This window comes from Carettochelys insculpta, chromosome 3 (assembly GCF_033958435.1).
Source record: "Carettochelys insculpta isolate YL-2023 chromosome 3, ASM3395843v1, whole genome shotgun sequence".
NCBI classification, from domain to species: domain Eukaryota; kingdom Metazoa; phylum Chordata; order Testudines; family Carettochelyidae; genus Carettochelys; species Carettochelys insculpta.
This window is the reverse complement of record NC_134139.1, coordinates 195,298,087-195,325,793: the sequence shown is the minus strand read 5'-3', so window position 1 is coordinate 195,325,793 and position 27,707 is coordinate 195,298,087. Positions and strand designations below refer to the sequence as shown.

General features: G+C 42.4%; 1 protein-coding gene across 2 annotated transcripts in view; it reads left to right on the top strand.

Annotated features, from left to right (window-relative positions):
• The window catches only part of CD2AP (CD2 associated protein), a 137,537-nt gene that overhangs the window by 34,357 nt on the left and 75,473 nt on the right, over nt 1–27,707 (top strand). For both annotated transcript variants that reach the window (XM_074991355.1, XM_074991356.1), the window contains exon 3: nt 23,075–23,228. In XM_074991355.1, coding sequence (XP_074847456.1) covers nt 23,075–23,228 — 154 coding nt within the window. The remainder of the gene's footprint in view (nt 1–23,074; nt 23,229–27,707) is intronic.

The window sequence follows — 27,707 nt, the reverse complement described above, 5'->3', positions numbered from 1 at the left end:
GGGGTTACACCATTCAGTTCTCTTCCTACCCCCCCTTCATGTCCCTCTCCCTGTCCCTCTTCAGGGACCCCTCTCACGAGATCCTGTTACGGCAGGAATTGCCATCCCTTCTGGGTTCTGGGGCCATAGAAGAAGTTCCTCCCAGGTTTAGGGGACAGGGGTTTTATTTCCGGTAGTTCTAATTCTGAAACCAGAGCGTGGTTTCAGACCCATCCTGGATGTAAGCGGTCTCAAGAAATTCCTGGAAAATATAAAATTTTGTATGATATCCCGATGCTGGAGCAGGGGGATTAGTTCGCGTCTCTCAACTTGTAGGATGCGTATTTCAATCTGCCCTTCTCACAGGGAGTTTCTCAGGTTTATGGCAGATGGAAACCATTATCAGTTCACAGTCATAGAATCTCAGAATCAAAGGTCTGGAAAGGACCCCAGGAGGTCATTTAGTCTAGCCCCCTGCTTCAAGCAGGATCAACCCCTATTAAGTCATCCCAGCCAGGACCTTGCCCAGCCAGGACTTAAAAACCTCAAGGGATGGAGAATCCACCACCTCTCTAGGCAACACATTCCAATGCTTCACCACCCGCCTGCTGAAGTAGTTTTTCCTAATATCTAACCTACACCTTTCCCTCTTCAACTTCAGACCGTTACTCCTTGTTCTGCCATCTGACACCACTGAGAACAGTTTCTCACCCTCCTTTTTAGAGCTCCCCTTCAGGAACTTGAAGTCTGCTGTTAAATCACCTCTAAGTCTTCTCTTCTGTAAACTAAATAAGCCCAAATCTCTCAGCCTATCCTCATAGGTCTTGTGCTCCAGATCCTTAATCATTTTTGTTGCCCTTTGCTGAACCTGCTCCAGCAAATCCACAACCTTTTTATACTGGGGAACCCAAAACTGGACACAATATTCCAGATGTGGCCTCACCAGTGCCGAATAAAGAGGAATAACTACTTCTCTAGATCTGCTCGAAATGCTCCTCCTAATGCACCCCAGTATGCCGTCAGCTTTCTTGGCTACAAGGGCACACCGTTTACTCATATCCAGCCTTTCATCCACCATAACCCCTAGGTCCCTTTCCTTCGTACTGCTGCTGAGCCAGTCAGTCCCCAACGTGTAACAATGTTTGGGATTCTTCCACCCCAGGTGCAGGACTCTACGCTTCTCCTTATTGAAATGCATCAGCTTTATTTTGGCTCAGTCCTCCAATTTATCGAGGTCCCTCTGGATTCTCTCTCTACCCTCCAACACAGCTACATCTCCCCCTAGTTCTGTGTCATCTGCAAACTTGCTGAGGGTGCAGGTCATTAATAAAGATGTTGAATAACACTGGCCCCAGGACCGAGCCTTGTGGCACTCCACTTGAAACAGAGCGCCATCCAGATATTGAGCCATTGACTGCTACCTGTTGGGCCCGACCATCAAGCCAGCTTTCTATCCATCTTATAGTCCAAGGATCCAATCCATATTTCCTTAACTTATGGGCAAGAATGTTGTGGGAGACCATATCAAAAGCCTTGCTGAAGTCAAGGTATATCACGTCCACAGAGCTTGTTACCTTGTCATAGAAGCTGATCAGATTGGTGAGGCAGGACTTGCCCCTGGTGAATCCATGTTGGCTACTTTTGATCACTTTCCCCTCTTCCAAGTGCTTCAAAATGGATTCCTTGAGGATTCCCTCCATTATTTTCCCAGGGATTGAGGTAAAGCTGACAGGTCTATAGTTCGTTGGGTTGTCCTTCTTTCCTTTTTTTAAAGATGGGCACTACGTTTGCCTTCTTCCAGTCATCCGGTATCTCCCCCGATCTCCAAGAGTCTTCAAGGATAATGGCCAAAGGTTCAGCAATGACCTCTGCCAATTCCCTCAGTACCCTGGGGTGCATTAAATCCAGACCCATGGACTTGTGCACATCTAGTTTTTCTAGATAGCTCAGAACTTGTTCCTTCCCCACAGATGGCTGCCCTCCACCTTCCCTTGCTGCATCATCTAGGACCGTCCTGGGGAAGTTGACTTTGTCTGTGAAGACTGAGGCAAAAAAAGCACTGAGCACTTCAGCTTTTTCTGCATCACCTGTCACTAGGTTACTTCCCTCATCCAGTAATGGCCCCACACCTTCTCTGATAACCCGTTTATTGTTCACATGCCTGTAGAAACCCTTCTTGTTACTCTTCACATCCCTTGCCAGCTGCAGTTCCAATTGTGCTTTCGCTTTCCTGATTACTGCTCGGCATTCTCCAGCTGTATGTTTATACGCCTCCTTCGTCAACTGTCCACATTTCCGTTTCTTGTACGCATCCTTTTTGAATTTAAGCTGATGAAGGATTTCCCTGTTAAGCCAAGCTGGTTGCCTACCACGTTTACATTTCTTACTACACAGCGGGATGGTTTGTTCCTGTACCTTCAGTAAGACTTCTTTAAAATACTTCAGTTCTCTTCAACTCTTTTCCACTTCATCTTCATTTCCCAAGGGATCCTGCTCATCCGGTCTCTCAGGGAGTCAAAGTCTGCTCACCCTTCTTCCTTTCGTCCGGATCCTGTCTGCAGCTCCAAGGGTCTCGATCAAATGCATGGCGGTATTAGCCATGCACCTATGCAGGCAAGGGGTGCAGCTGTTCCTGTACCTGGACAACTGGCTAGTCAAGGGTTGTTCCAGGGAGCAGGTGATTTAGCATATATAGTTGATCTGTCAAACCTTTGTAAGCCATGGTCTCTTGATCAACGAGGCAAAGTTGATGTTGGTCCCATCTCAACCAATAGTATATGTAGGAGCACGACTGGACGCCAAGTGTGCCAGGGCGTTCCTGCCGGACAACAGATTCAGATCCACTGGGGGCCATCATTTGAGATGCCCTGGCATTTCCCACCATGACTGCCATGTGCTGCTTGTGTTTGCTGGGTCACATGGCAGCGTGCACCTTTGTGGTACAGCACACCAGGTAAAGGATGCACCGTCTGCAGCTTTGGCTGTCAGTGGCATATCACCCTGTAAGAGAGTTTAGATTTGGTGGTTACGGTGCTGACGCAAACTTTGTTGAGTATGCACTGGTGGTTAGACAAGGGGGTCATCCTCATAGGAGTCCCTGTTGTCCCTCAGCAGCCCTCACTTTCCCTAGTAATGGACTCTTCGGGCCTGGAGTGGGGAATGCATCTGGGTCAGCTATGAACCCAGGCTCTTTGGAGCATCTCGGACCTTTCGTTCCACATAAATGTGAGGGAGCTCGGGGCCATCAGACTAGCATGTTTGACTTTCAAGGCTGATCTAACGGGACATTGCATGTCAGTCAGTACAGACAAAACAACCGTAATGTGCTATATCAACAAACAGGGGGGTGTACTTTCCTCTCCCCTGTCATGAGGCCATTATGCTCTGGGACTTCTGCATACAGCACATCATCATGCTGCAGGTCCCTTACCTGCCAGGTGTGCACAGTTCACTGGCAGACGAACTCAGCAAGTCCTTTACGGGTCATGAGTGGTCTCTCCACTCAGAGGTCATTCGTTCTATTTTTCGGAGCTTGGAGGTATCCCCAGGTGGATCTGTTTGCCTCCCACCTCAATTCAAAGTGTGAGATATTTTGCTCCTGCCGCAATCAGAGCCCAGGGTCCTGGGCAGATTTCTTCAGTGTCTCCTGGCTGGGCAGGCTGATATATGCATTCCCCCTTATCCCACTAGTTCACAGGGTCCTCCTCAAGGTTTGCTTAGAAGGAGGATTGATCATGTTGGTGGCACCAGCATGGACCCCCCCCAGCACTGGTACTTGACCCTCCTGCACCTGTCGATCCGCAAGCCGATGAAGTTGCCCATATGGCCGGACCTGCTGACGCAGCAAGAGGGGAGACTGCAATGTCCCAGTCTCCAGTCACTGCACCTCACAGCGTGGATGCTCTTTGGCTGAGAGACTGGGAGGCGGCCTGTTCGGATCCCATGAAGGAAGTATTGTTAAATAGTAGAAGACCCTCCACAAAGGTGACTTATTTGGCAAAGTGGAAAAGGGTTTTGGTTTGGATGCCTCACAGAGGGCTGTCTCCCTCACAAGCCCCCATCCTGCTGATTTTAGATTACCTATGGGGTTTGGTACAGGAGGGCTTGTCCCATCCTCGTTTGGGGTGCACTTAGCTGCTGCCTCAGCCTTTCAGCCGGGTCAGGGAACATCATCTGTGTTCTGAGACCCCATAGTCAAAAGGTTTCTGAGAGGTTTAGAAAGAATCAAGCCCCAGGTTCAGGCACCGCTGCCTCCATGGAATCTCATTTTGGTGTTAGCGAAGATGGTGGGAGCCCCTTTTGAACTCCTGGCTACCTGTTCCTTGCTGTTTCTGAGTTACAAAACAGTGTTTTTGGGGGCAATCACCTTAATCAGGAGGGTATCTGAGTTGAGGGTACTTTCAGTGGACCCCTTGTACAGTGTTTCACAAGGATAAGGTTAGGCTGAAACATCACCCTGCATTTTTACCTAAGGTGGTTTCTGTTTCATGTTAACGAAGACATTTCCCTACCGGTATTTTACCCTACCCCCCATGCCTCCCTGAGGGAGCAGTGTTTACCTAACTTGGACGTTTACCTTCAGAAGAATGCAGCAACTCTTTGTGGCAGTTGCTGATAGGATGGAGGGCTTTCTGGTCTCCTCCCAGCAGATTTCCTTGTGGGCAGTCATGTGCATCAAGGAGTGGTACAAGATCTCAGGGGTTCCTTCCCTGCCTATTAGGGCACACTCCATGAGAGCCCAGGCATTGTCTGTTGCATATTTGGTGTAGGTGCCTGTTCATGGAGTCTCTAGGGCGGCCACTTGGTCCTCAATTCATACAATTACAGGACATTACACTTTGACGCAGCATGCACGGGAAGACGCTGAAGTGGGCAGGGCTGTCCTGCATTCCTTTCAGGGCTCCAAACCCACCTCCTCGGTATTGGCTTCTATTCACCCAACTTGGAATGGACATGAGCAATCACTGGAAGAAGAAAAGACAATTATGTGTTCTGTAACTGGTGTTCTTGGAGATGTGTTGCTCATATCCATTCCAAAACCCTCCCGCTTTCCCCACTGTTGGAGTAGCTGACAAGAAGGAACTGAGTGGGGGCAGGTGGCCCAGGAGGGGAGGTAAGGGAATCAGGCATTGTATATATTGGTCGCCATATTGGCATCAGTCCAGGGGCTGCCACACTGACCTGATGGCTACTGGCTAGGGCAAAAAGCTTCCAGTGACTCGGGTATGTGCCAGTGCACACCCAAATTGGAATAGACGTGAGCAACACATCTCGAAGAACACCAATGGCAGAACAGGTAGCTGTCTTTTTCCGAGAGTTAAGGTAGACAAGCTTACTGAATAGATCGAAGTGATACTTTGGCTATATAATCATATGACCTTTTAAAGTACAGTAAATCCCTGAGGTACGCGCAACAGAGTTGAACATGTCTCGGGTTAACTTGGCTGCTGCCCATGACTGAAGCAGTTTCCTGGTCCTGGGAGTGGTGGGGAGTTGGGGACCAGGTGGCAGCCTGGCTTTCGGCTCCCCTCCACTTGCAGTGCCAGGAAACTGAGCAGTGCAGCCCTGGTCAGTTTTCTGGCTCCAAGGAGTGAAGGGGAGCCAGGAACCATGCTACCACTGGTTCCTGGCTCCCCTCCACTGGCTGGAGCCAGGAAACTGGGCAAGGGTGCTGTGTTGGTCAGTTTCCTGGCTCTTCAAGGAGAGGGGAGCTGGCAGCCAGTCTGCTACCCTGGTCTGTTTTCTAGCTCTGCAAGGGGAAGGAAGTTGGCAGCCAGGCTGCCTTTTCCCAGCTCTTCACCATATGCGGGACCGGAAAACTGACTATCTCATGGCTGGTCAGTTTCTCAGGTCCCCCAAGTGGTGGGGAGATGGGAACAAATAGTAGCCTGGTTCCCAGCTGCCCTGCACTGGTGAGACTGTGAAACTGACTAGCACGTGATGAGTCAGTTTCCCAGCTCTGGCAAGCAGCTGGGAGACAGGAACCAGGCTTTCCCCTGGTTCCCAGCTCCCAGGGACTCTGGGAGCCAGGAAACTGACCAGCCCTTATGGTCAGCTGGTCAGTTTCCTGGCTCTTGCATGCTCAGGGGAGCTGGGAACCAGGCTGCAACCTGGTTCCTGTCCCTGCCTCCTGCCCCTCCCAACTTGCGTGAAAATTTGCGTTATGTGAGGGTTGCAAGAACACAACCCCTGTGTAAATGGAGGGTTTGCTGTACGTCTCCGGTGTGTACTATTTACTTCAGTATGTTGCTCTGGTAGACAAATCTAGAGCAGAGCTTGTTTTGGGGAAAAGGATTTTTTTTTTCCACCTCCACCTCTTGCACAGGTGCCTGCAGCTGCGTTTACAGACTTAATACTGAGTCAGAGCCCTTTCAGGTTAATGCATGAACTTTGCTCTGCACAGCATTTGTTCCTCTCCCAAAACAAAACAAATACTGGGTGTGTTCAAGCAAATATGTCTTTGGAAATGGTAAGGTTATTTATTTCTTTATCTCAGTATTCTTAGAATGAAATACTTGAAAACTTTCCCTCTAGTGAGTTTCTGGAGTGATTAACTATGTAGGTTTGCTGTCATTCAGACTTAAACATTTGTTTTCAGTTAGTATGCTATGAAAATACTATATTTACTGTGATCCTAGGAAGTGTTTATGTTTTTCCTGGTTCTGAGATGCTCATTTAAAAAGTATTGCTCTGTTACGTTTCTTTGTATTTTATTTTACATTCGGTTAATTCACTTTCTTTATAGTGTATTTTGGTTGCTTAAGAACTTTACTGAAGGGTAATACCTGCCTGGAAGATGTTTCATTTAAAAAGGTTTGTTAAACATAACATTTTCCTCTCATTTTGTGATCTGGAAGTTTACAAGGTTTTTTCTTCAAAAAAAATATTGATTTCCCCTTCCCCCCGCCCCTCCCTTTTTTTTAAAGCGTCTTGGAGTTACAATGGTGAAACACATGACTTTCAGTTTTTTTTAAATGTTGTGTTTTGTGGCATTTTAATTAAATGTTGATTTTCTTGTATGCTCACCAAAGAGTGAATGGACATAAATCAGGCACTAGGAATCTGAATACAAATAAACTGGTCAGTGAGCATTTCAGTTTAGCAGCATACAACATTCAAATCTTAATACTGTGCATTTTAAAACAAAGAAATTTTAACACCAGGTTACAAAGGGAGACATCTGAACTGGAATTTATTTTTAAGTTTGATACCTACCATCTTGGACTCAACAAAGATACCAGTTACCTCAGGCATGACAAGGACAGTTTCCCCACCTTTTGATATTTACAGTGACAAGAGCCATCCCACTTAAGACTTTTACAGAGGATTTTTTCCCCCCTTCCCTTTCTCCCTCCCCTTTCCTTCCTCCCTATCTAGCTAATTCATCAGGTTTTTATTCCTATCTTTTTCTTTCAATTCTCTCCCTCTGTTACAAGTTATCAGGCGTCTCCAGATCTGAAGTGAGTCTGTCCCACAAAAGGTCATCACCTAATAAATAATATTGTTAGAATTTAAGGTGCTACAGGACTGCTTTTATTTTTGTCTTGTATCTTGTTAAATATGACAAGCATGCTTATTAGTAAAAGCAAAAGAGAAGTCTCAGCTGAGAAGTGTTTTCAAACGTTATGTCTTCTCTGTAAATCTCATCTTTAAAAATAGAAAATGGAATTTACCCAGAGTTTGAAACAGGAAGTCTTGGATCAAGTGGGATTATGAACATGATGGAACAGAGAATAACAGAGTACACTAACAAACCAGTTAAAAAAGGGATGTCTAAATTAAATATTGGAGCAAACACTTTTTTTTAAAAGTCTTCTCAATATGTCATGTAAATTTCTTAATTTTTGCACTATCATTTTCTGCAAAGATTGTAATATATAAAGGAAGGAAAAAAGAACCTCATTTATTTATGTTTTTAAAATTTATTTTGGGATGTGGGGGAAATATACAGTAAGGGAGCTTTCCTAAGTGATAAGAGGAGCACAGCAAGTTTCTAATTTCAATTACAAATTTTTGAGGTGACATCTATATGACAACATACATGGAGAGTATATGTTTAAAGTTCCCCTTCCACGCCATGGTTTAGTGTTGCAAGGGACATTAGAGCTTCTATTTTGTTCTTCTATTTATCATAGTTAGGGCACTTTGTTTTCAGCTTTTATTTCATTTTTCCTGGGAATTTAACAGTGGTCATTACCACAACAACAAAAAACAGGTGGAAATTAGCACAGAAAGCTTTTATTTGGGTTTATTTTGGTGGCAGAAAGATAGGAGAAAAGTACTGAGTAGATTAGTCCTTTGAATTCTGTTCATCAGTATGATTTGCTGCCAAACTAAAACAGAGCTCAAACACAAAGCTATCTCTGAGTTTAAGAAAGCAAGATATTTCTAATTGCCAAATAAAACTTCATTTGAATAAAAAAATTGTTATAGAATTGGAATTATCATAAATATTCACATTTAACAGAGCCAGACCTGTGTTTGCTTTTTAAAAAGTATCAAATACTTCTTTGTGTTCTGAAATGTATTATGATGCATCATTTCATTTTCTTTGCGTTTTAGTACATCAGGTCTTTAAAGAGCTTGAAATGCGTACGTGATAGGTGGGAGATTCATCAGTGCTTTCAGATTTGCATGTACTTCAGAGCTTGTGTACCTGCCCATTTGTTTGCGTGTATCTTCTGGACTAGTCCATTGTCATAGTTCACCAGGCAGCTTTATACCTGCATACAGAATGATGTCTTATTGTAATACATATATATCCTGCAGCATATTGTACTTTACTAATAAAATGTGATTTTTTTTTTTTATATATTTGATACCAAAGTAAGGTGAAAATCAGGGACGAAATACCTTTGAATGATACTTTTTGTAAAACCTAAGGATTTTTTCAGGAAAAATCAGTTAAAACTGAAAATGAAAGGGCTTAATCAAAGCCACCGACTTTGTGAGATGCATTTATATTAAACCTAAAAACTTTATCAGAGAGGTAGCCGTGTTAGTCTGTATCTTCGAGAACAACAAGAAGTCCTGTGGTACCTTATAGACTAACAGACATTTTGGACCATAAGCTTTTGTGGGCAGACAAAGCAGGTCTTTGCCCACAACAGCTTATGCTCCAAAATGTCTGTTAGTCTATAAGGTGCCACAGGACTAAAAACTTCAGTTAGTCCTAAGCTGCTTGCTTTTTCTTTTTTCTCCCTAGTGTAATATGTGTGGCATTTTGCTTATACCTAGGGAACTAATATGGTCCCCATCGTCCTAGTATCTGAGTGCCTCATAATCTTAAATTTATCTCATAACGCCCTTTTGAGCAAAGCAAATACCGTTATCCCTGTTTGTACAAATGGAGAACTGGGGCACAGAGAGGTGTAGTGACTTCGCCAGGGTCACACAGGAAGTTTGAGGTAGAGCATTGTCTGTGAAGTCACAAACCCTCACAAGATTCCTGTTTAGAGCCCTCAGGAAATTTTTGTGAGTGGAACAATGGCAAGTCATTAAATTTTGGAAATGATAATTTTACTCCATGGCTAGGTGTGTGTATTATAGGCTGTGATGTATACTCTTTGCAGATGTATTCGGGATATATGTCAGACCAGTTGTAGCCTATCAAACATGATTGGTGGGCTTGAACTGTGTTATCTCTTCTTGTCTTGTTAAAGCACTGGAGCCTCATGGAGGCTTTTTATGGTCAGGAGAAAATTAGACGTAAATGCTGGCAAAACTAGCTTGCACCAGTCTGTATTCATTGGTGGAATGACAATGGGCTCTGCTATGACCCTTGCAAGTTTCCATGAGTGGGAAAAGAAAGGAGTAAAGGGGTGTGGGTGTAAAATAAAGATTTTAGGAGCTTAATGTTAGCATTTCTTTTAACTTGCATTTAGAAAAGGCATCAATTTATTTTCTTGTAGTGAGTTTTCAGCATGAAATATCAGAACTGTTTAACCAGTTAACCAATTAAATGGGATTTTACAGCCGTAAATGGATATGAGAGTCAACATCAAAATGACCATTTAAGGAAAATACGATGAAGTTCAACGAGGACAAATGTAAAGTACTCCACTTAGGAAGGAACAATCAGTATCACACACAAAAAAGAGAAGATTAAGAATATCACCACAGAGAGAGACCTGGATAATAGAGTTTCAGGGATAGCCATGGTGATAGAAGAGGCAGTTGAGCAGACTGTTCCAGAAGAAGAGAAGATCAATAAGAAGTGGATTACTCAGGAGACACTGAAGTTGGCTCAAGAGAAGAGAGCGTTGAAGATCAGAAGACATGTTTCTGAGATGGTGGAACAGCAGTATAGGGTGATAATGCAGTGCATTGAGGAAAGCAGCCAGAAAGGATAAGGAGAAAAGGTTAGAGGGCAATGTGAAGATATAGAGAGGTATTATGGCAAATGTAAGACCAAGCAGGTGTATAAGATAATTAGGAATATTAATAGGAAATGGCAGCCGAAGCTGATGGTGATCAAAGATGAGAATGAAGAAGTGCTCATGAACAGGGAGAGGATGGTGCAGTGATGGAAGAGATACTGCACTGATCTGTACAATGCACAGTTGGACCAGAGTGTCTCAGAGAGACTGATTGAAGAACTGAAAGAGATATCTCCACCGAGCATCGAGAGTGAGACTGATATTTCGAAGAAGGAAGTAGAAAAGGCAGTGAAATGACTAAAGAACAGCAAAAGCCCTGGAAATAAGATCCTGGGAGAGATGATCAAATACGGCGGAGAAAGCATGATTCAGGAAATACACCGGTTATGTAATATAGCATGGAAAAAAGAGAGAGCACCTAAGGAATGGACAAGATCTGCGTTAGTGACAATACACAAGAAAGGAAGTACACTGTAATGCAAGAACTAGAGAATGATTGCCCTAACAAATCATCTAGGCAAGGTGCTGCTGATGATACTGACTGAGAGACTAAGACTGCAGATAGAAGAACGTACAGCAGACGGGCAAGTGGGGTTTAGAAAAGATAGAAGTGCCGTACAGCAGATATTGTAACTAAGACTGATAGCGGAGAAAGCTCGACGAAAGAACAAGAATGTATATGCTTGTCTCATTGATTTTTCAAAAGGCATTTGACAGTATAGGTCTGAAGGTGACTTGGGTGGTGGTTTTGTGGTATGGAGTAGATAGCAGACTTATACTATTGTTGAAGGACATCAGTGACAATGCGGAGGCAGCGGTGAGAACATGTGGGGAGTTGGGAAGTTGGCACAAGTAGAGGTACGAGACAAGGAGATCCAATATCACCAAGTTTCTTCATCACGCCTCTGGAGAGAGCGATGGAGAAGATCAAAGAAAAATGGTGCAGGTGCTAAATGAAGAAAGGAAGCGTTATGGACTGATTATGAACATCAATAAAAACAATGGTGTTGGGAGATAAGGAAATAGGAAGGAAGATCAGTGTAGATGGTATTGAACTAGAAAATGTAGAGAAGTTCACATATCTGGGAAGCAACATAATGTATGATCTAGACTGTAAGAAGGAAATAGTGAAAGCAAAAGCAAGTTTGAGAGCAATGGAAAAGATCTGAAAAGCAAGGCGATTAGCTTAGGAACGAAGCTGAGCGTCTTGAAAATGTGTATTCAGTAGCATGTTGTACAGATGTGAAACATGGGTGATAATGAAAGGTTCGAAGAGAAGAATATTGATATTTGAAAGGAGCTGTTATAGAAAGATTCTGAGAATAGGATGGATGCAGAAGGTCATCAATGAGGGAATTATATAGAAAGATACAGCCAAAAGAGAACCTGCCGCAGAAGGTTATTAAATGGAAGCTCCATCTCTTTGGGCATATTTGCAGAATGAACAATGAACAAAAAATCAAGACCCTGGTATTTGGCATAATGGATGGTTTGAATAGGAGAGGCAGACCCCACAGAGAATGGATAGACGATATAGTACATTGGTGCAGAGCTAGTCTACAGAAACTAAGCCACTCCGCACTGGACAGGGACTGATGGAATGTAATAGTAAGAGAGGCATCAGACACCAACGGGTGCTGAGCCCATGGTTGTTGATTATGATGAGGTGGTGATTAGGCAAAGTCACCCAGTTTGTAACATTTCCACCCCTTAGAGACTTTCGAATTTACTATTGTCCCGGGATAAACAGATGAAGGAGGAAGTTTTGGTCCAATAGCATAGTTTGAATAGGCTCAGTGCCTTTTTGTCTAATTAAGCAAATGGACAGGACTCTGGTCCACGGAAGACCCAAGTTCTTTGGGAGGGGTTGAAGGACTTGGCTTTCTTGGTCCTTATAAGACTGGATGCTGTTTCTGTTTTGATGCTCTTATGAATTTGTGACCATAGAAGGAGACCCTCTTGAGTGGGATTTTTAAAGGACTGCTCCTACCAGAGTCTGTGTTAGATTTGGCATGATCTCTGTTTAAACTTATTAGCACAGTAAGTTCTTTTTATTGTTTTTATTTTGTCTGCTCTGTGGTGCTTTTAACTTAAGCAAGGTGGCCTGTTGGTCTAGGGGTATGATTCTCGCTTTGGGTGTGAGCGGGTCTGGGTTCAGATCCCACACAGGCCCATCTTCTAGACAGGGAGGGATCGCTCAGTGGTTTGAGCATTGGCTTGCTAAGCATGGGGTTGTGAGTTCAATCCTCGAGGAGGCTATTTAGGGATTGGGGCAAATAGATGTCAGGGATGGTGCTTGGTCCTGCCAAAAGGGCAGGGGACTGTACTAGATGATCTCCCAAGGTCCCTTTCAGCTTTAGAAGATGTATATCTCCAATTAAAAAAAAAGTTTGCATAAAAAGAAAGATGTGACATGGTATCCATAACTTGGCACAATTACACTGTTAACAGTCTCTAGAGAGAGCGAGAGAATGTGTGGGGCAGCCTGTCTATGCTGGGAATAAAATAGCTTAGCCAAGGGAAGGGAGTGAGATATGAGTCTCCAACCAAGTAAAGCATTGATTAGGTAGGCAGCAATTTGAGTGGGGGCACCTTTGCTAGATGACTAAGGGGAAATTGAGGTGCAGTTGCCCTGAACTGAGTATCTGACTTGGGTGACTTTTTCTTGGTCTTTGTTTCCCAGGATGAATATGTAGGAGTTATGTGGATAATAGTTAAAAAGAGGTAGCGGTGTTAGTCTGTATCTTTACAAAACAAAAAAGCAGTCATGTAGCACTTGAAAGAGTAACAAAATAGTACATCCGATGGTGAGCTTTCATGGGCCAGACCCACTTCTTCAGATCCAGAAATAAATGACTGCTTTTTTGTTTTATGTGGGTAACTGAGTATGAGTTTCCACTGTGGCACTGTTGCTAAAAAGCTAACGTGATCCTGTGAAATCCTGTAATGTGTAAACAGGAGCACTGAAGTAGAAGTAGGCAGGTTATTTCACTTCTGAATTTGGCTAAAAGGCTACTAGAAAGCTATGTTCTTATGCAAATTTTGGTGCGTTTTGTTCAAGAAAGGTGTTGGTAAATGGGAAAAGGTACAGAGAAGAGCCATGAGAGTGATTATAGGACTGGCTGTACAATTATACTTAAATCAGAGTCTAGTTAACTTAACAAAGAGAAGATTTAAGGAGCGACATTTTTGCAATCTGTAAGTATCCACATGGAGAACAAATACTTAATAATGGGCTCTTCTGTCTAGCTGTGAAAGGTATAAGAATGGCTTGAAGGTGAAGCTAGGTAAATTCACACTGAAAATAAGGTAAATATTAGAGAAGTTTACCAAGGATCATGGTGTATTCTCCATAGACAGTTTTAAATAAATAAAAAAGGCTTCCTTGTGTGGAAGTCTGAGAACATATTAGTCAAAATAAAAAAATGTGATTAGATTTTTTTTTCCAGTTTTAAATGTAAAATTTAATTTAAATTATTTTTAAAAAATTGTAAGATTTTTTCTTTGCAGTTGCAAAGCTGAGGTAAATCAGTTCTAGCTCTGATATGTTTTTAGATATAATATCATCTCATCTCTATCCCATAACCCCTTTTGAGGGTCATTGGGGCACCGCAGATGACTTCCTGATCAACTCACTCCACCTCATCCTGTCCTGTGCAGCTCTCTGTAACTTGCTCACATTCAGGTTTGTAGGGTGTGAGAAGACATTCTAACGGTCGAGAGTGCAGTCCGACCCCTCTGTGAATCCTCAGGAGAATCTAAACAGACCAGTCTGTGCAAGGTGAAAAGCTGCAAAATAACTACCACGGGAACTACTGCAGAACCAGGCGCGCTTGCCAAGACTTCAAGGCTACGCTGGCAGTAGGCCACAAGAGATAGTGATAGGAATGCATAGGCAACTTTAGGCAATCTTATGTTAATGAGTTGAGCTTTATCAGCTAGTGTTAGGAGGCCTGTTACAGAGCGTCTCCCCGAGCAAAGCTCCGACGCATCGGGTTTTCCCCCACTGGTGACCTGCGGTGTCTCTGGGGCTCCCGTTGCAGGTGTCACGCGCTTTCAATAAACCAAATATAGCACTCGCCTTCTGGGGTCAGCCTCGTTCCTGGGGAACCCGAGCCTGGTTGGTTACATGTTTGTCCACTCTTTGATGTTATCTTCCCATCTCTTCTTTTGCCTGCCTTTCCTTCTACCACCAGGTACTGTGCCTTGCAAGATGGTCTTTGAAAGGCCTGATGGTCTGATGACGTGGCCGTACCATCTGAGCTTGCGCTTCTGCACCACAGTGAGCAGGTCGTCATGTGGGCCTATGACATGCCTGATCCCATGTCGTACTTCTTTGTTTGTGACATGCTTAATATAAGAGATGCCCAAAAGCCTCCTATTAGCATCTCATCTCCATGCTTTGGATGAGATATAATATACCTTTTTAAAATCAGTCTCAGGAGCATCTTTTTTTAATCATAGTTTCAACCTGATCTTAACTACTTTCTCGAATGGTAAATAGCCAGTAATTGTAAGACACCAATTTGTTAATCAAAAACAGTAATCAAGGAGGACAGAAGTTTTTGGTTCTCTGCGCCTTAAATATTGAGTGTGTTCTGGTATGGCTACGGTCTGAAGAAGTGGGTCTGTCCCACAAAAATTCACCTAATAAATTATTTTGTTAGTCTTTAAAGTGCTACTTGACTGCTTTTTTGTTTTAACAATTTGTTAATCTCTAGCTGTTTTTAAAGCAGGAGCAGGATTCCTAAAAACTTTTTTGTGGTGGTGTGCCAGGGAGAGAAGTATTTTTTGTTTCTTTTTTTCACCATGAGCTCCTAAAACCTGATTAAGTAAATCCCTTTAGCTGTATACCGACATGCTTGTTTAAGGGTGTGTCTACACTTAAAATGTGATAGTGATACAGCTATTGCACTTCAGTAAAGACACCACCTATGCTGCTGTTAGGGATTCTCCTGTTGGTATAGGTAATTATCTTGCCTGTGAGATGGTAGCTAGGTGAATGGAAGCATTCTTCCATTGACCTAACAGTCTACAGCTGGGGTTAGGTTGGCATAGCAACAGTTCTTGGGAATGTGGATTATTTGTACCCCTGAGAGATGTAGTATGCTGATGTAGACTTGACCTCAGGGTATTAAGACTTGAAAATTAGCAAAGCGTGAGAGATGGGCTGCTAAAATCTGCGGGAAGGATTTAGGAGCTTAAGCGTTACAGGCTTCCAGGTTTTAAGATTTTTCAGTAGCTGAACATTTGATACTCCACACACATTGATACCTTCTTATTAATATATTCTTTCAGCCCGGAGATGAATCTTCATAATTTGGAAAAGGAAGATCTTCTCTTTGCTCTCTTCTGTTGTGAAACCAAAGTAACAGTAGTCCAGTATCATCCTCTTTACCTTGACCAGAGTATTGACCAGAGTATTGTTGTGTATTGTGTATGCTGATCAATATCAGCTAGAAGTCATGGACCTCCCACTTCTTCTGTTTCTTTTTTTGTTTTGTTTGCTGTTTATTGAACTGATTATATGTTTCTTAGGAACACGAAAGTTATAAAATATCTAATGTACCAGTTGCATTAGACATAATGTGAGCTGTATGATTGTGGCACTGTGTAGAGGGTCATTTAAGCAATGCTCGGTATGATTAGCAGATTGTTTTTTATTTTTTTAAACTCATCCAATAATGAGGTGAAAATGTGACTCATAATGTGTATATTTAAGTTTTGAAACTGTTCAGAAGTTAAATTTCTTGCTTCAACAAGGGTGTGATGTGAGGCTCTTTGTCTAAGTTTGTTCATTCAGGAGCCTTCAGTCAAGCCACCTCTTTACGGTGCCTCACTTTCCTTTTTAGGTCCACCATACATAATGAATAATTTAGGACACAGCTTAAGCATGTGCTGACTCTTCATCTCCCAATATGAAGTGTTTCATGCAAAGGTTCTGGGATGAGACAAATCTGAGGAAGCAGACCCACCTCTTGAAAGGCTTGAGTGAGGAAAGAAATATCTGTAAAATAGTCTACCTAAATGTAAGGACCCATTATTTTAATCTTCTCCAAAGAAGCTGAGAAGGGCAGTATATTTTAGGGAAGTCTTTTTGCTTATTTTGTAGTTTTTAATTTATGGGCTATGTGCCTAGCTGAAAAATCAGAAGAAATAAATGAATACCCTGCCTTGGATAATAAATACAAATAGGTAACTCTTCTGGTCTTAGCCTAACAGATTTGTGGGTGTCCACATTTGGGAACCTCAACTTCCTGGTCAAGAAGGAACTGAAGTGATGTGTCTAGAAGGCAGTGAAACCCATAGATGAAGTGCTTGGAGTTAATTTACGTATTAGACTGATACACTGTTTAAGCTGTTGTATTTACTGCTGGTATTGTGACTCTTCTCTTGACGGTCGCTTGATAATGAGTAGGACATCTTCAAACACAGTTCATGTTATTTCTAACAAATAATCTAGAGGTTTTTGAATCCTGGCTTGACAAAATCCTGTCTGGGATGACTTAGTCGGGGTTGATCCTGCTTGAAGCAGGGGGCTGGACTCAATGATCTCCTGAGGTCCCTTCCAGCCCGATGATTCTATGGTTCAGTTAACTAGATTTAGACTTTATCACTCAAGTATACAATACAGAAGGATGAAATAAGAGAAATGTAGAGTTCCCATTTGCCACTGAATGTCACTTTCTTTTTTTATATTACATAATGCATGTTGCTTGTTTTGGAACATCCTGGCCACAGGCTATCATGGTGATGCTGTAAATCTATTCCCTTCTTCACTTCAGCTTAATTCATCTTTTCCAAAGGAACCCCATTCTGTACTGTAATCCCTCAAGTTACACGAGCGTTACATCGCCATGCACCCTCTCAAACTCGAAAGTCACCTAATTTGGGGGGGCGGCTTTTTTCCCCAGCGGAATGCACGTTTTGCAACTGGGGAAGCAACAGGAGCACCTGGAGCTCCTTTTGAAAGGTGGGTCTTGGGGTTGGGGGGGCAGTTGGGGAGGGTTAAACCTGGCAGTGATCTGGGGCTGTGGAAGGGGAAAGAGAAGTTAGGGCTGCGGGGAAGAGTGTAAGCCAGGGCCCCAGCTGTGTGGTCTTTTGGGAGAGTTGACCCAGAGCTGCAGGGGGGAGGGGGAGGTTTAGCTGGGGCTGGGCACAGGTGAGTGGCGAGCTGGGGCTGGGCAATGAGGGGTTGAGCCAAAGCCATGTGCGGGGGTGGTGAGCCAGGCCGTGGGGGTATGGAGGGGGTTGAACTGGAGAGGGCGTGGTGAGCCAGGCCACAGGGGGTTTGAACTGGGGACAGTTGGGGGGTTAAGCCAGGGCCACGTGGGTTTGAACTGGAGCAGAGGGCTTGAGCAGAAGTTGTATGCGGGGCAGAGGGTGAGTGGGGGCTGTGGTTGGGGTGGGGGAGGGTTGTGAGCTGGAGCCATGCGAGGTTGGTGAGCCAGGCTGCAGGGGGTTTGAATTGGGGCTGTGCAGGGCGGGGGAGGGAGCGGGACTTTGAGTTGTGCTTAACTCACATTAATGTGAGTTAAGCACAACTTGAAAGCACGCATTTCCAGGGTTTACTGTACTTGTTTTGTCTCTGTCTCTCTCTTTTTAAAAAAAAAAAAAAAAAAAGGCGAATGAATTCAGTAGAACTTACTCCAAAGTTTAAATGCACTCTAACCACATTCAGTCTTAGCTTTATTGGTAACTTGATTTACTTCAGTGCATCCTGAACTTAACTCCACCGTGAAGCCACCATGAGCTCCATGCCAGTCCCAAGCCTGGATGAAGGGGAAGGGTTGGTCAGATGTGTGTTGATGCACTGACCGTCAAACAACAAGATGAATGAAATCTGATGCCAGTACAACCAAATGTTAAAAGATGCCAGCTTGGACATCACCTGGATAAACAAGGTCTGCGATACCAATCAAGTGATCGGGATTGGGTTGATAATTTGGATACTGAAAGGAAATTACACCTAACACATATGCTATCTATTGGAACATGGAATGTCTGAACGCTGTGGGCAACTGGAAAATTAGAGCTGCTTTGGAAGGAGATGTAGAGATACTGATGCTATATACTTGGACTGGCAGAGATGGGTTGAACGACATCAGGAGAGAGATGCGGTTGCGAACTCATTTGGTCAGGAAACGAAACGAAGCATGAAGCAGGAGTTGGATTCCTTCTTAGCAAAACAGCTAGAAGAGCATTGTTGGAATACAAACTGGTGAGTACAAGAATGATGGTAGTGAGATTCGAAGCAAAACCGTTCAACATCGCAGTCATTCAGGTGTATGCACCCATGTCGGACAGTCCATAGGAAGAGATTGGGCTATTCTATAAAGACTTGACAAAGACAGTGGAGGGGATACCGAAGAAAGATGTGTTGATCATCGGAGAAGATTGGAATGTGAAGGTTGGTACAGATAAGGAAGGTTGGGAGAGAGTCATGGGAAGGTTTGGATAGGGAAAAAGAAATGAACGAGGTGAGAAACTGCTAGAGTTTGTTACAGAGTATGAGATGGTGATGTGCAACATGAGATTCCAACAAAAGGACTGTAGGAAGTGGACATGCTGATTGAATGACAGGAAGTCCAAGAACATGATAGATATGATTTTGATAAGAAGAAGATGGATAACATCAGTACAGCAGTGCCGAACTTTCGAAGGAGTGGTGATAGACTCAGACCACAGTCTCGTGATCACAGACATCAAGATAAAATGCAGAAGAAAGTGTAAGACACAGTGTTAAGAAAAGAAGAGATGTGGCGAGGTTATGTGAGGAAGAAACAGGAATGCATGCAGAGCAGTGCTCGAAGAGAAGACCAAGAATATTGCCACAGAGAGTCTCAGGGATATCAACTGCTATAGAAGAGGCAATTGAGCAGACTGTTCCGGAAGAGAAGATGAATAAGAAATGGATTACTCTGGAGACACTGAAGTTGGCTCAAGAGAAGAGAGAGTTGAAGATCAGAAGAGATGTTCCTGAGATGGCAGAACAGCAATATAGGGTGAAATGCAATGAGGTAAGGAAAGCAGCCAGAAAAGATAAGGAGAAATGGTTAGAGGAGCAAAGTGAAGATGTAGAGAGGTATTACGGCGCATATAAGACAAGTAGGAATATTAATAGGAAATGGCATCTGAAGCAGATCACGATCAAAGATGAGAACGAAGATGTGCTCATGAAAAGGGAGAGGATTGTGCAGCAATGGACGAGATATTGCACCGATCTATACAAAGCACAGTTAGACTCGAGTGTCTCAGAGAGATTGATTGAAGAACTGAAAGAGGTATCTCCACTAAGCATCAAGAGCGAGACTGATATTTCGGAGGAGGGAGTAGAAAAATCAGTGCAAAGACTCAAGAACAGCAAGAGTCCTGGAACTGTTAAGATCCCGGGAGAGATGATCAAATATGGCAGAGAAAGCATGATTCAGGAAATACACAGACTACGTAATATAGCATGGAAAGAAGGGAAGGCACCTAAGGAATGGACAAGATCTATGCTAGTGACAATACCCAAGAAAGGAAGTACATTGTAGTGCAAGAACTACAGAACGATTGCCCTAACGAGTCATCTAGGTAAGGTGCTGATGATGATACTGACTGAGAGATTAAGATCGCAGATAGCAGAACATATAGCAGACGAGCAAGTGGGGTTCAGGAACGACAGAAGTACCATACAGCAGATATTGTCACTAAGGCTGGTAGCGGAGAAAGCTCAACGAAAGAACAAGAATGTATACACTTGTTTTGTCAAATTTTCAAAAGGCATTTGAGAGTATCGATCAGAAAGTGACTTGGGTAGTGTTGGAGTCATACGGAGTGGACAGCAGACTGATATGTTTGTTGAAGCATATTAATGATAATACAGAGGCAGTGGTGAGAACGTGTGGGGAGTTGGGAAGTTGGTTTAAAACAAATAGAGATACGAGACAAGGAAATCCAGTATTGGGAAGTATCTTCATCACGCATCTGGAGAGAGTGATGGAGAAGATCAAGGAAGAGGTAGAAGGGATATCTGTGCACGGGAAAAGAATTAACAACTCGAGGTTCGCGGATGATATAGTTATCATTGTGAGGAAGATGGAGAAGCTAGCGAAGACAGTGCAGGTGTTAAACGAAGAAGGGAAGTAGTATGGACTGATTAGGCACATGGATAAAACAAAAACAATGGTATTTGGAGATGATGAAGTAGGAAGGAAGATCAGTGTAGATGGTATTGAACTAGAAAATATAGGGAAGTTCACATATCTTGGGAGAAACATAAAAAGTATGATCTAGACTGTAAGAATGAAATAGTGAAAGCAAAAGGAAGTTTGAAGGCAATGGAGAAGATCTGGAAAAGCAGAGTGATTAGCTTAGGAGCGAAGCTGAGTGTCTTGAAAAAATGTATTCAGCAGCATGTTGTATGGATGGGAAACATGGGTGATAACAAAAGATTCGAAAAGAAGAATATTGATATTTGAAAGGAGTTGTTATAGAAAGAGTCTGAGAACAGAATGGATGCTGAAGGTCACCAGTGAGGAATTATACAGCTGAAAGAGAACCAGCTGCAGAAGGTTATAAAATGCAAGCTACAGCTATCTGGGCATATTTGTAGAATGAACGACGAACGAAAAATCAAGAGCCTGGTATTTGGCATTAATGAACGGTTCGAATAGGAGAGGCAGACCCCATAGAGAATGGATAGATGTTATAGTAGATTGGTGCGGAGCTAGTCTACAGAAACTAAGCCGCTCCGTACTGGACAGGGAAAGATGGAAAGAAATTGTGAGAGAGGCATCAGATAGCAACGGGCACGGAGCCCATGGTTATTGATGATAATGATCCTGACCTTCACAGAGGAAACCAAAGACTAAGTTCCAGACAACTATTTCTCTAAATTATTGAAAGAACTCATAGTCCAAATACTTCGGTTGCTGTTTCTGCCTGAAAGCTTTATTTTAATCTAAAACATTAACTCTACTGATTTGCAGATGAGACAGTAAGTAATGTATACCACAATGTAGGATTGAATGCTGTCCTAATTGTTTAGGGGTTTATTTTCTCCTATAAGCTCAACAGTTACTTGTTGAAAAGTGCAGATGTCACAGTGTTTGAGCTGATGCAGTGCAAGTAGACTGTTATTCAGGGTCTCATCTACAGCCCTTGAATTCAGTGAATATTGCCCTTAACAGCAGTGGATGCAGGATCAGGTCTTTCACTGACTGAACTGAATTTGTGGCAGGGTGTCTACAAGTACAAATTAGCACTTGATACGAACATGAAATTCATGTCCAATGGCTTTCCTATTTGAAGGAAATCACAATAAACCATATTATTTAAACAAGAATAATAAAAAGTAATGAAAACAAAACATTGGATCTATGGTTTTAGAATCAGGGTGTATTTCAATGCCCTGTGCCATGAAAAAATATTTGACTGCAGCACTCAGGTGCATTCAAAAACACTAAAGTGAGTTGTGTTTGTTGTTGTTAGACACATAGCTAAATTACTGTTTTTATTTTTCTTTGTGGAAAATTAAGGTCTATTTTACGGGTTCAGTGATGACTGAATGACATGACCCCCTGACAATGTTGGTCACTAAGTCTGGTAATTTTGCCAAGTGTCCATCATGGAAAATGGTGGTGCCTACCCATGTCTGTAGTTAACTTGTGCAGCCAGGTTATAAATGCATAAAACCTGTTACTAATGTTCAGCAGTTGCTGGCATAATATCGGAGGTCAGCAGCCCCCAGTGTGGGTGCCAGGAGTGACACACAAACCTATTTTCATTGGCATGCGAGGTGGGAGCTCATCCCAGCCCCGCTTCCCCCCATGCAGCTGGCAGGTTGCTCAAAGCTAAGCCACCTATGGATTAACAAAAGACCAATTAAGGCTACCAGCTACCACCTGAATGGTAAAGCTCTGCATCTTAATGTATTTATTAATGAAGCTGTTGTAAATATGACTGTTAGTGACTTTAAAAAGTATCACTAGCACTTGGACTGTACATAGCGGTCAAAATTTAGCACTCCGCCTTGGAAAGGTTGCTGACCCATGATCTAAATATTCAGAATATCTGTGCAGAAACATGCTTGTATTAATGTTAGCTCATTTTCTTTCCTTCTGTGTATTTTATAAATCGCTGCATCTTGTCATTAACTACGACTGCATGCTTTTTGGGGCAGGAACTCTTTTTCACTACATGGTTTATAAAATATCTTGCAGTATGGGGCCCTGGTTGAGGCCTGTAGGAACTATTATAATACAAGTGACAAAAAGAAAGGATGAGATGGAAAATATTTTTTAATAATCTGTTTCACAATTTACATTGAAATATTGACTTCTGTGGACACACACATGTAATGCAAGTTGTACATTGATTTCTCCATATTTCAGTGTGTGCAGCTTTTTTTTTTTCATGGTTGGAATTGTTGAACAGAAGTCAGGACACCTCTTTACCTGTTTCTGGACACTGTGTGCCTCAGTTTATTTATCTGCAATTTGGATATAACATCCAATTTACAAGGGTTGAGGGAGCATTTATGTTAAAATACTTGGATGACAGATGTTGTATAACTGGAAACTGCTTTTTCAGATCTCTACCCTTTACACCATAGAACAAGTAATTGAGTTTACAAATGACTCACAAAGATATCTCTCAAAGAACCCAATGATTTTTTCATTACTTAAATAACTCAGTTTTGTAAATCTGTTTTGCTGTCTTTTCTCTACCAGGAGGTTAAGAAGGACCCAGAACTTAAAGACAATGAATTGCCAATCAAGAGAGAGAGGCATGGGACTGTAGCAAGCCTTGTTCAGCGTATGAGCACCTATGGTCTGCCAGCAGGAGGATTTCAACCCCATCCTCAATCCAAAAGCTTGAAAAAGAGTACGTAGCTCCCCTTTCCTGGCATTATGTAAAGTACTTAAGATCATTATCATGGGCTCAGTGCCTGTTTGTGTTCTATGCCTCCCTCACTGTTTCCTTCCATCTTTTCCTGCCCAGTAACTTAAGATGGATGACTTATAATTTTTGTTTACTCACTGTTTTCACTCAGCATTGCATGTATTTTTTAAGGCGTATGAAAACCTGGGGGATAGATGGGGCATTGCACTGCAGTGACTGTAGGTTTATATCTGAGCAGAATTTGGCCCTCTGATTTCATTGTGGTTTCACAAATGTTAGCAGTACTCTACTGATGATCATCATACCTGCAAACTATCACTTCAAGAGTCAGGGGAGGAAGTGGGGTGTCGGAAGAAGGGAGTGACAGGTTTCCAGGTCCTTCTCATAAATTAGGGTCCCTGCTCAAATTCTGCCTGAAGATATGTGCACAATGTTTATATTGCATTCTGTAGAAGCCCCAAGCACTGAGAGAGCAGAATTTGGCCCACTGTAAAATCCAGAACAAACAGAATGTTACTTTTCGTTCAGCAGAAGGATGGACTTTGCTCTGCTGTTTTGCAGTTCCCTGGGTGGGGCTGTTAGTGAAGCAGTATAATACCTGGAAGGTAGAGTGATTCACTGGTATGGTCAGTTGGTGGTCATACTGCATTTTTTCAGCCATTTTGAACATTGAGCACTATGATCTCTTACCTGCAAAAGGAAGCAGAACTCCTCTTCCAAATTTGTGATGTCATCTCATTTGTTAGAGGGTCAGTTCTGTTTGATCAATCAAATTCATTTTCCTATCTTGAGCAAAGGAAACATGTCTGTTGAGTGGAAGTGTTATCTTTGTTTTCTTTTAATGTTTTGTGCACCTTGTCATGTGTAGAGTAGTACAAAAAATCATTTTTATAGCATTGTTTGTTTGCACAGTGCTGTACAAACATGTCATGTTCCCTTCTATAAGGAGTTTGTAATCTAAGGTAGAAGAAACAAATGTCAGATGCTGGTCAGCAGTTGTTATGGAAGGATGCAAATGTTAATGCCAGATACGACTAATATGTGCCCTCCTGGTCTGTGGAGCATCTGCTCCAAAAACCCGAGGAAAGTAAGGTTAAAACTGCTTGCAAGAGAGTCCTAATACATTTCTGGATATGTAAAACCTTGAGGTAGTTCTAGAGGCTTGACTCTTGCCACAATGAAAGGGGAATTCCTTACAAAGGTGATATATTTATGAGCTGTAATTTAGATCATGAGGAAACGCTTATAGTTGTGTCCATAGCAGCCAGCATAAATTGTGTTTTGCTCTTGACCAAACTCCAAAATGCTTGCTGGAAGTGCTGTGGTGGCCTGGAAGTCTGCTTTATAGAGAAGGTCTATAGTCATTTCTTTTGATAAGGCAAGTCTTAATTGAGAATATGGGGCTTTCTGGTAGGATAACAGTCACCCTCCAGTTCATTCAGATTTCTTCTGTTTAGTCATCTTCCAAGAGCTGTCATGTTCAGAAGACACATCCAACAGTGTCCTTTCTCTTAAGAAGTCTAAGGAAACCTTTTTTTTTCTGATAGTAAAAAATTCCACAAGGTTTTGTATAGCGCAGGTGTGACTTTTTCTTCTGACTTCATATTCCCTGGGTTCTAGACACAGTCCTGTGCTGATTAGCTCAACCCTAATAACATAACATGGCAAAATTCCTTTCCCGTTTTCTTCTAGCATGCATTCCTATAAAATTTTAAGTAATCCCAAAAACTAATTTGTGGGCAGGACAATTAATCTCAGCCATTTCCCTCCCTGGTTTTGAAGAATTTTTCAGGTGCTTTAATATGAGGTGTCATTAGAGGTGGTTTTGGGACAGATTGACAAACTAAAGAGGAATATGTCACCAGGACCAGGTGGAATCCACCTGATAGTTCTGAAGGAACTCAAACATGATATTGCACAAGTGGTAACTGTAATATGTAACCCGTCATTTAAGTCAATATCTGTACCAAATGACTGGAGAGAGAGCTACGGTGGTACCAATTTTTAAAAGGGCTACAGAGCTGATACTGACAGTTACAGCCCTTTAAGCCTGACTTCAGTACTGGGCAAATTGATTAGAAGTTATAGTAAAGAACAGAATTGTTAGACACATAGATGAAGAGAATTTGTTGAGGAAGGGTCAATGTGGTTTTGTAAAAGGAAATCATGCCTCACCTATCTAGTAGAATGAGGGAGGTCAACACGCATGTAGACCAGGTGGATTGAGTGGATATAGTGCACTTACATTTTCAAAAAGTTTTTGACAAGGTCTTTCACCAAAGGCTGTTAAGCAAAGTTAGCTGTCACAGGCTAAAGGTCCTCTCGTAGATTGGTAAGGGTTTAAAAGATAGGAGACAAAAGGTAGGAATAAATGGTTGTTTAAGAGTGAAGAGAGGTTAATAGTAGTGTTTCCAGGGGCCTGTAATTTAACTAGTCCTGTTCATTATATTCATAAATGATCTGGAAAAAGAGGTGAACACTGAGTTGGCAAGATTTGCAGATGGTATAAAGCTACTAAAATGGTTGAATCCCAAGCAGACAGGGAACAGTTTCAAAATGGTCTCATAAAACTGGGTGACTTGACAACAAAGTGGCAGATGAAATTCAGTGTTGGTAAATGCAAAGTAATGTACATTGGAAAACCTCCCAAACCGTACATACACGACAATGGGGTGTAAATTAGCTGTTACTACTCAAGAAAGGGATCTTGAAACATAGATAGTTGTCTGAAACACTCACTCAATGTGCAGTGGCAGTCAAAGCTAACTGAATGCTAACGTAAGGAAGGAATAGATAAGACAAAAAATCATATTGTGTCTGTATATGATATGCCCATGTCCTGAATACTGTATGTAGGTGTGGTGGCCCCATCTTAAAAAAGATATATTGGAACTGGAAAAGGTACAGAATCTGTGTGCAGAATCCATGTGACTGAACAATGTAATGTTGATCACAGTATCGTTAATCAACTTCATCAAAAGGACAGGATTAAACAGCCACCAATTTAAAGAGCTATTGAAAGACATTGAAGCAGAGTATGGTGATTTAGTTTATTATTGTGAAGTACAGTAACTGAGCCAAGTGAATGTGCCGATGTGATTTTATAAATTGAGGAATGAAGTGAAACTCTTCATGGAGAAGATGTAAAAACCTGTGGCTGAGCTGATCTACCCCAAGTAGCCATGTGACCTTGCATTTATGGTTGACCTTACTTAACACTTGTCAGAACTCAGTATGAAATTGCAAGGGCCTAAACAGCTTCTTTCCACCATTCTTGCAAACATCAAAATGTTCGAAGCTTTACAGCTTTGGCAAATATAACTGGAAAAGGGCAATATGCTGCATTTTCCAACACATCAGAAACAAAAGCCTGCGTCATCAGTAGACCCCGCCATGAAATGTGTGAATTTCTTCACAACCTTTTGTCCAATTTCAAGACCTGAGATTGAAGGAACTGGAATTAAACACTTTTTCCACACTGTTAAATGTAGAATTACTTGATGCACCTGAAGCCTTTCAGCACGAACTTATCAAAATGCAAAGTAGTGATGAACTTGTGGTTTAAGTACCACAACCTACCCTTGCTGGAATTCTACAGTCTGAATTCTACAGACTGTGTGGGTGCTAATAAAGTTCCAAACTTGTGGAGACATGCGTGGAAAATTGCATCATTATTTGGCACTACATACTCTGTGTAAGCAGCTTTTCCAAGCTTTTTCTTCTGAAGACCTGCCTGTGTGCCAAATTAATAGACATAAACCTGGAAAACCAGTTACAAGTAGCAACATCATCAGTTCCAGCAGGCATATCAAAGCTCATCAAGGAAAAGCAAACTCAGTCATCACACTAAAATATTAAATTAAAAAAAGAATAGCCCCCTAAAAGGGTGTTTTGTGGTTCTTTTGTGTGTGGTATTGTGCTCTTTTTTTGCTTCCAAACTCTGTGTGGCCAGTGACCAATTTTCAGTGGGTCAAGTGCCCCCAACTCAAAAATGGTTCTCACATCTCATAGAGCTGGAAGGGACCTTGGGAAGTCATCACGTCTAGTTCCCTACCCTCTTAGCAGAAACCAGTGCCATCTTTGACAGATTTTTTTTTTTTTTTAAATTTATTTGCCTCAGACCCCTAAATGGCCTCCGCAAGGATTGAGCTCACAAGCCTGGGTTTAGCAGGCCAGTGCTCAAGCCACTGAACTATCTCCTGCTGTAAAGGATCTGGGGGTTATAGTTACTCCTTGTGGAATTGTCACTGCACATGTGCAGCATTCATGCCCCCTGGAGATTTCTGTGTTTCTTTGCAGAAAAATGATTTCTGGTGAGGGATGCAAAGGGAAGCTTCAAGAGTGGTCACATGCTTATCGCTGGTAGTACGGGCAGGTAAGTTGGGCCCCTGGAAAAGCTGATAGACACACAAATCACTGCAGAAGTGGAGGTGGGCTTTGACAGTTGTGTGTGTGTTTGTA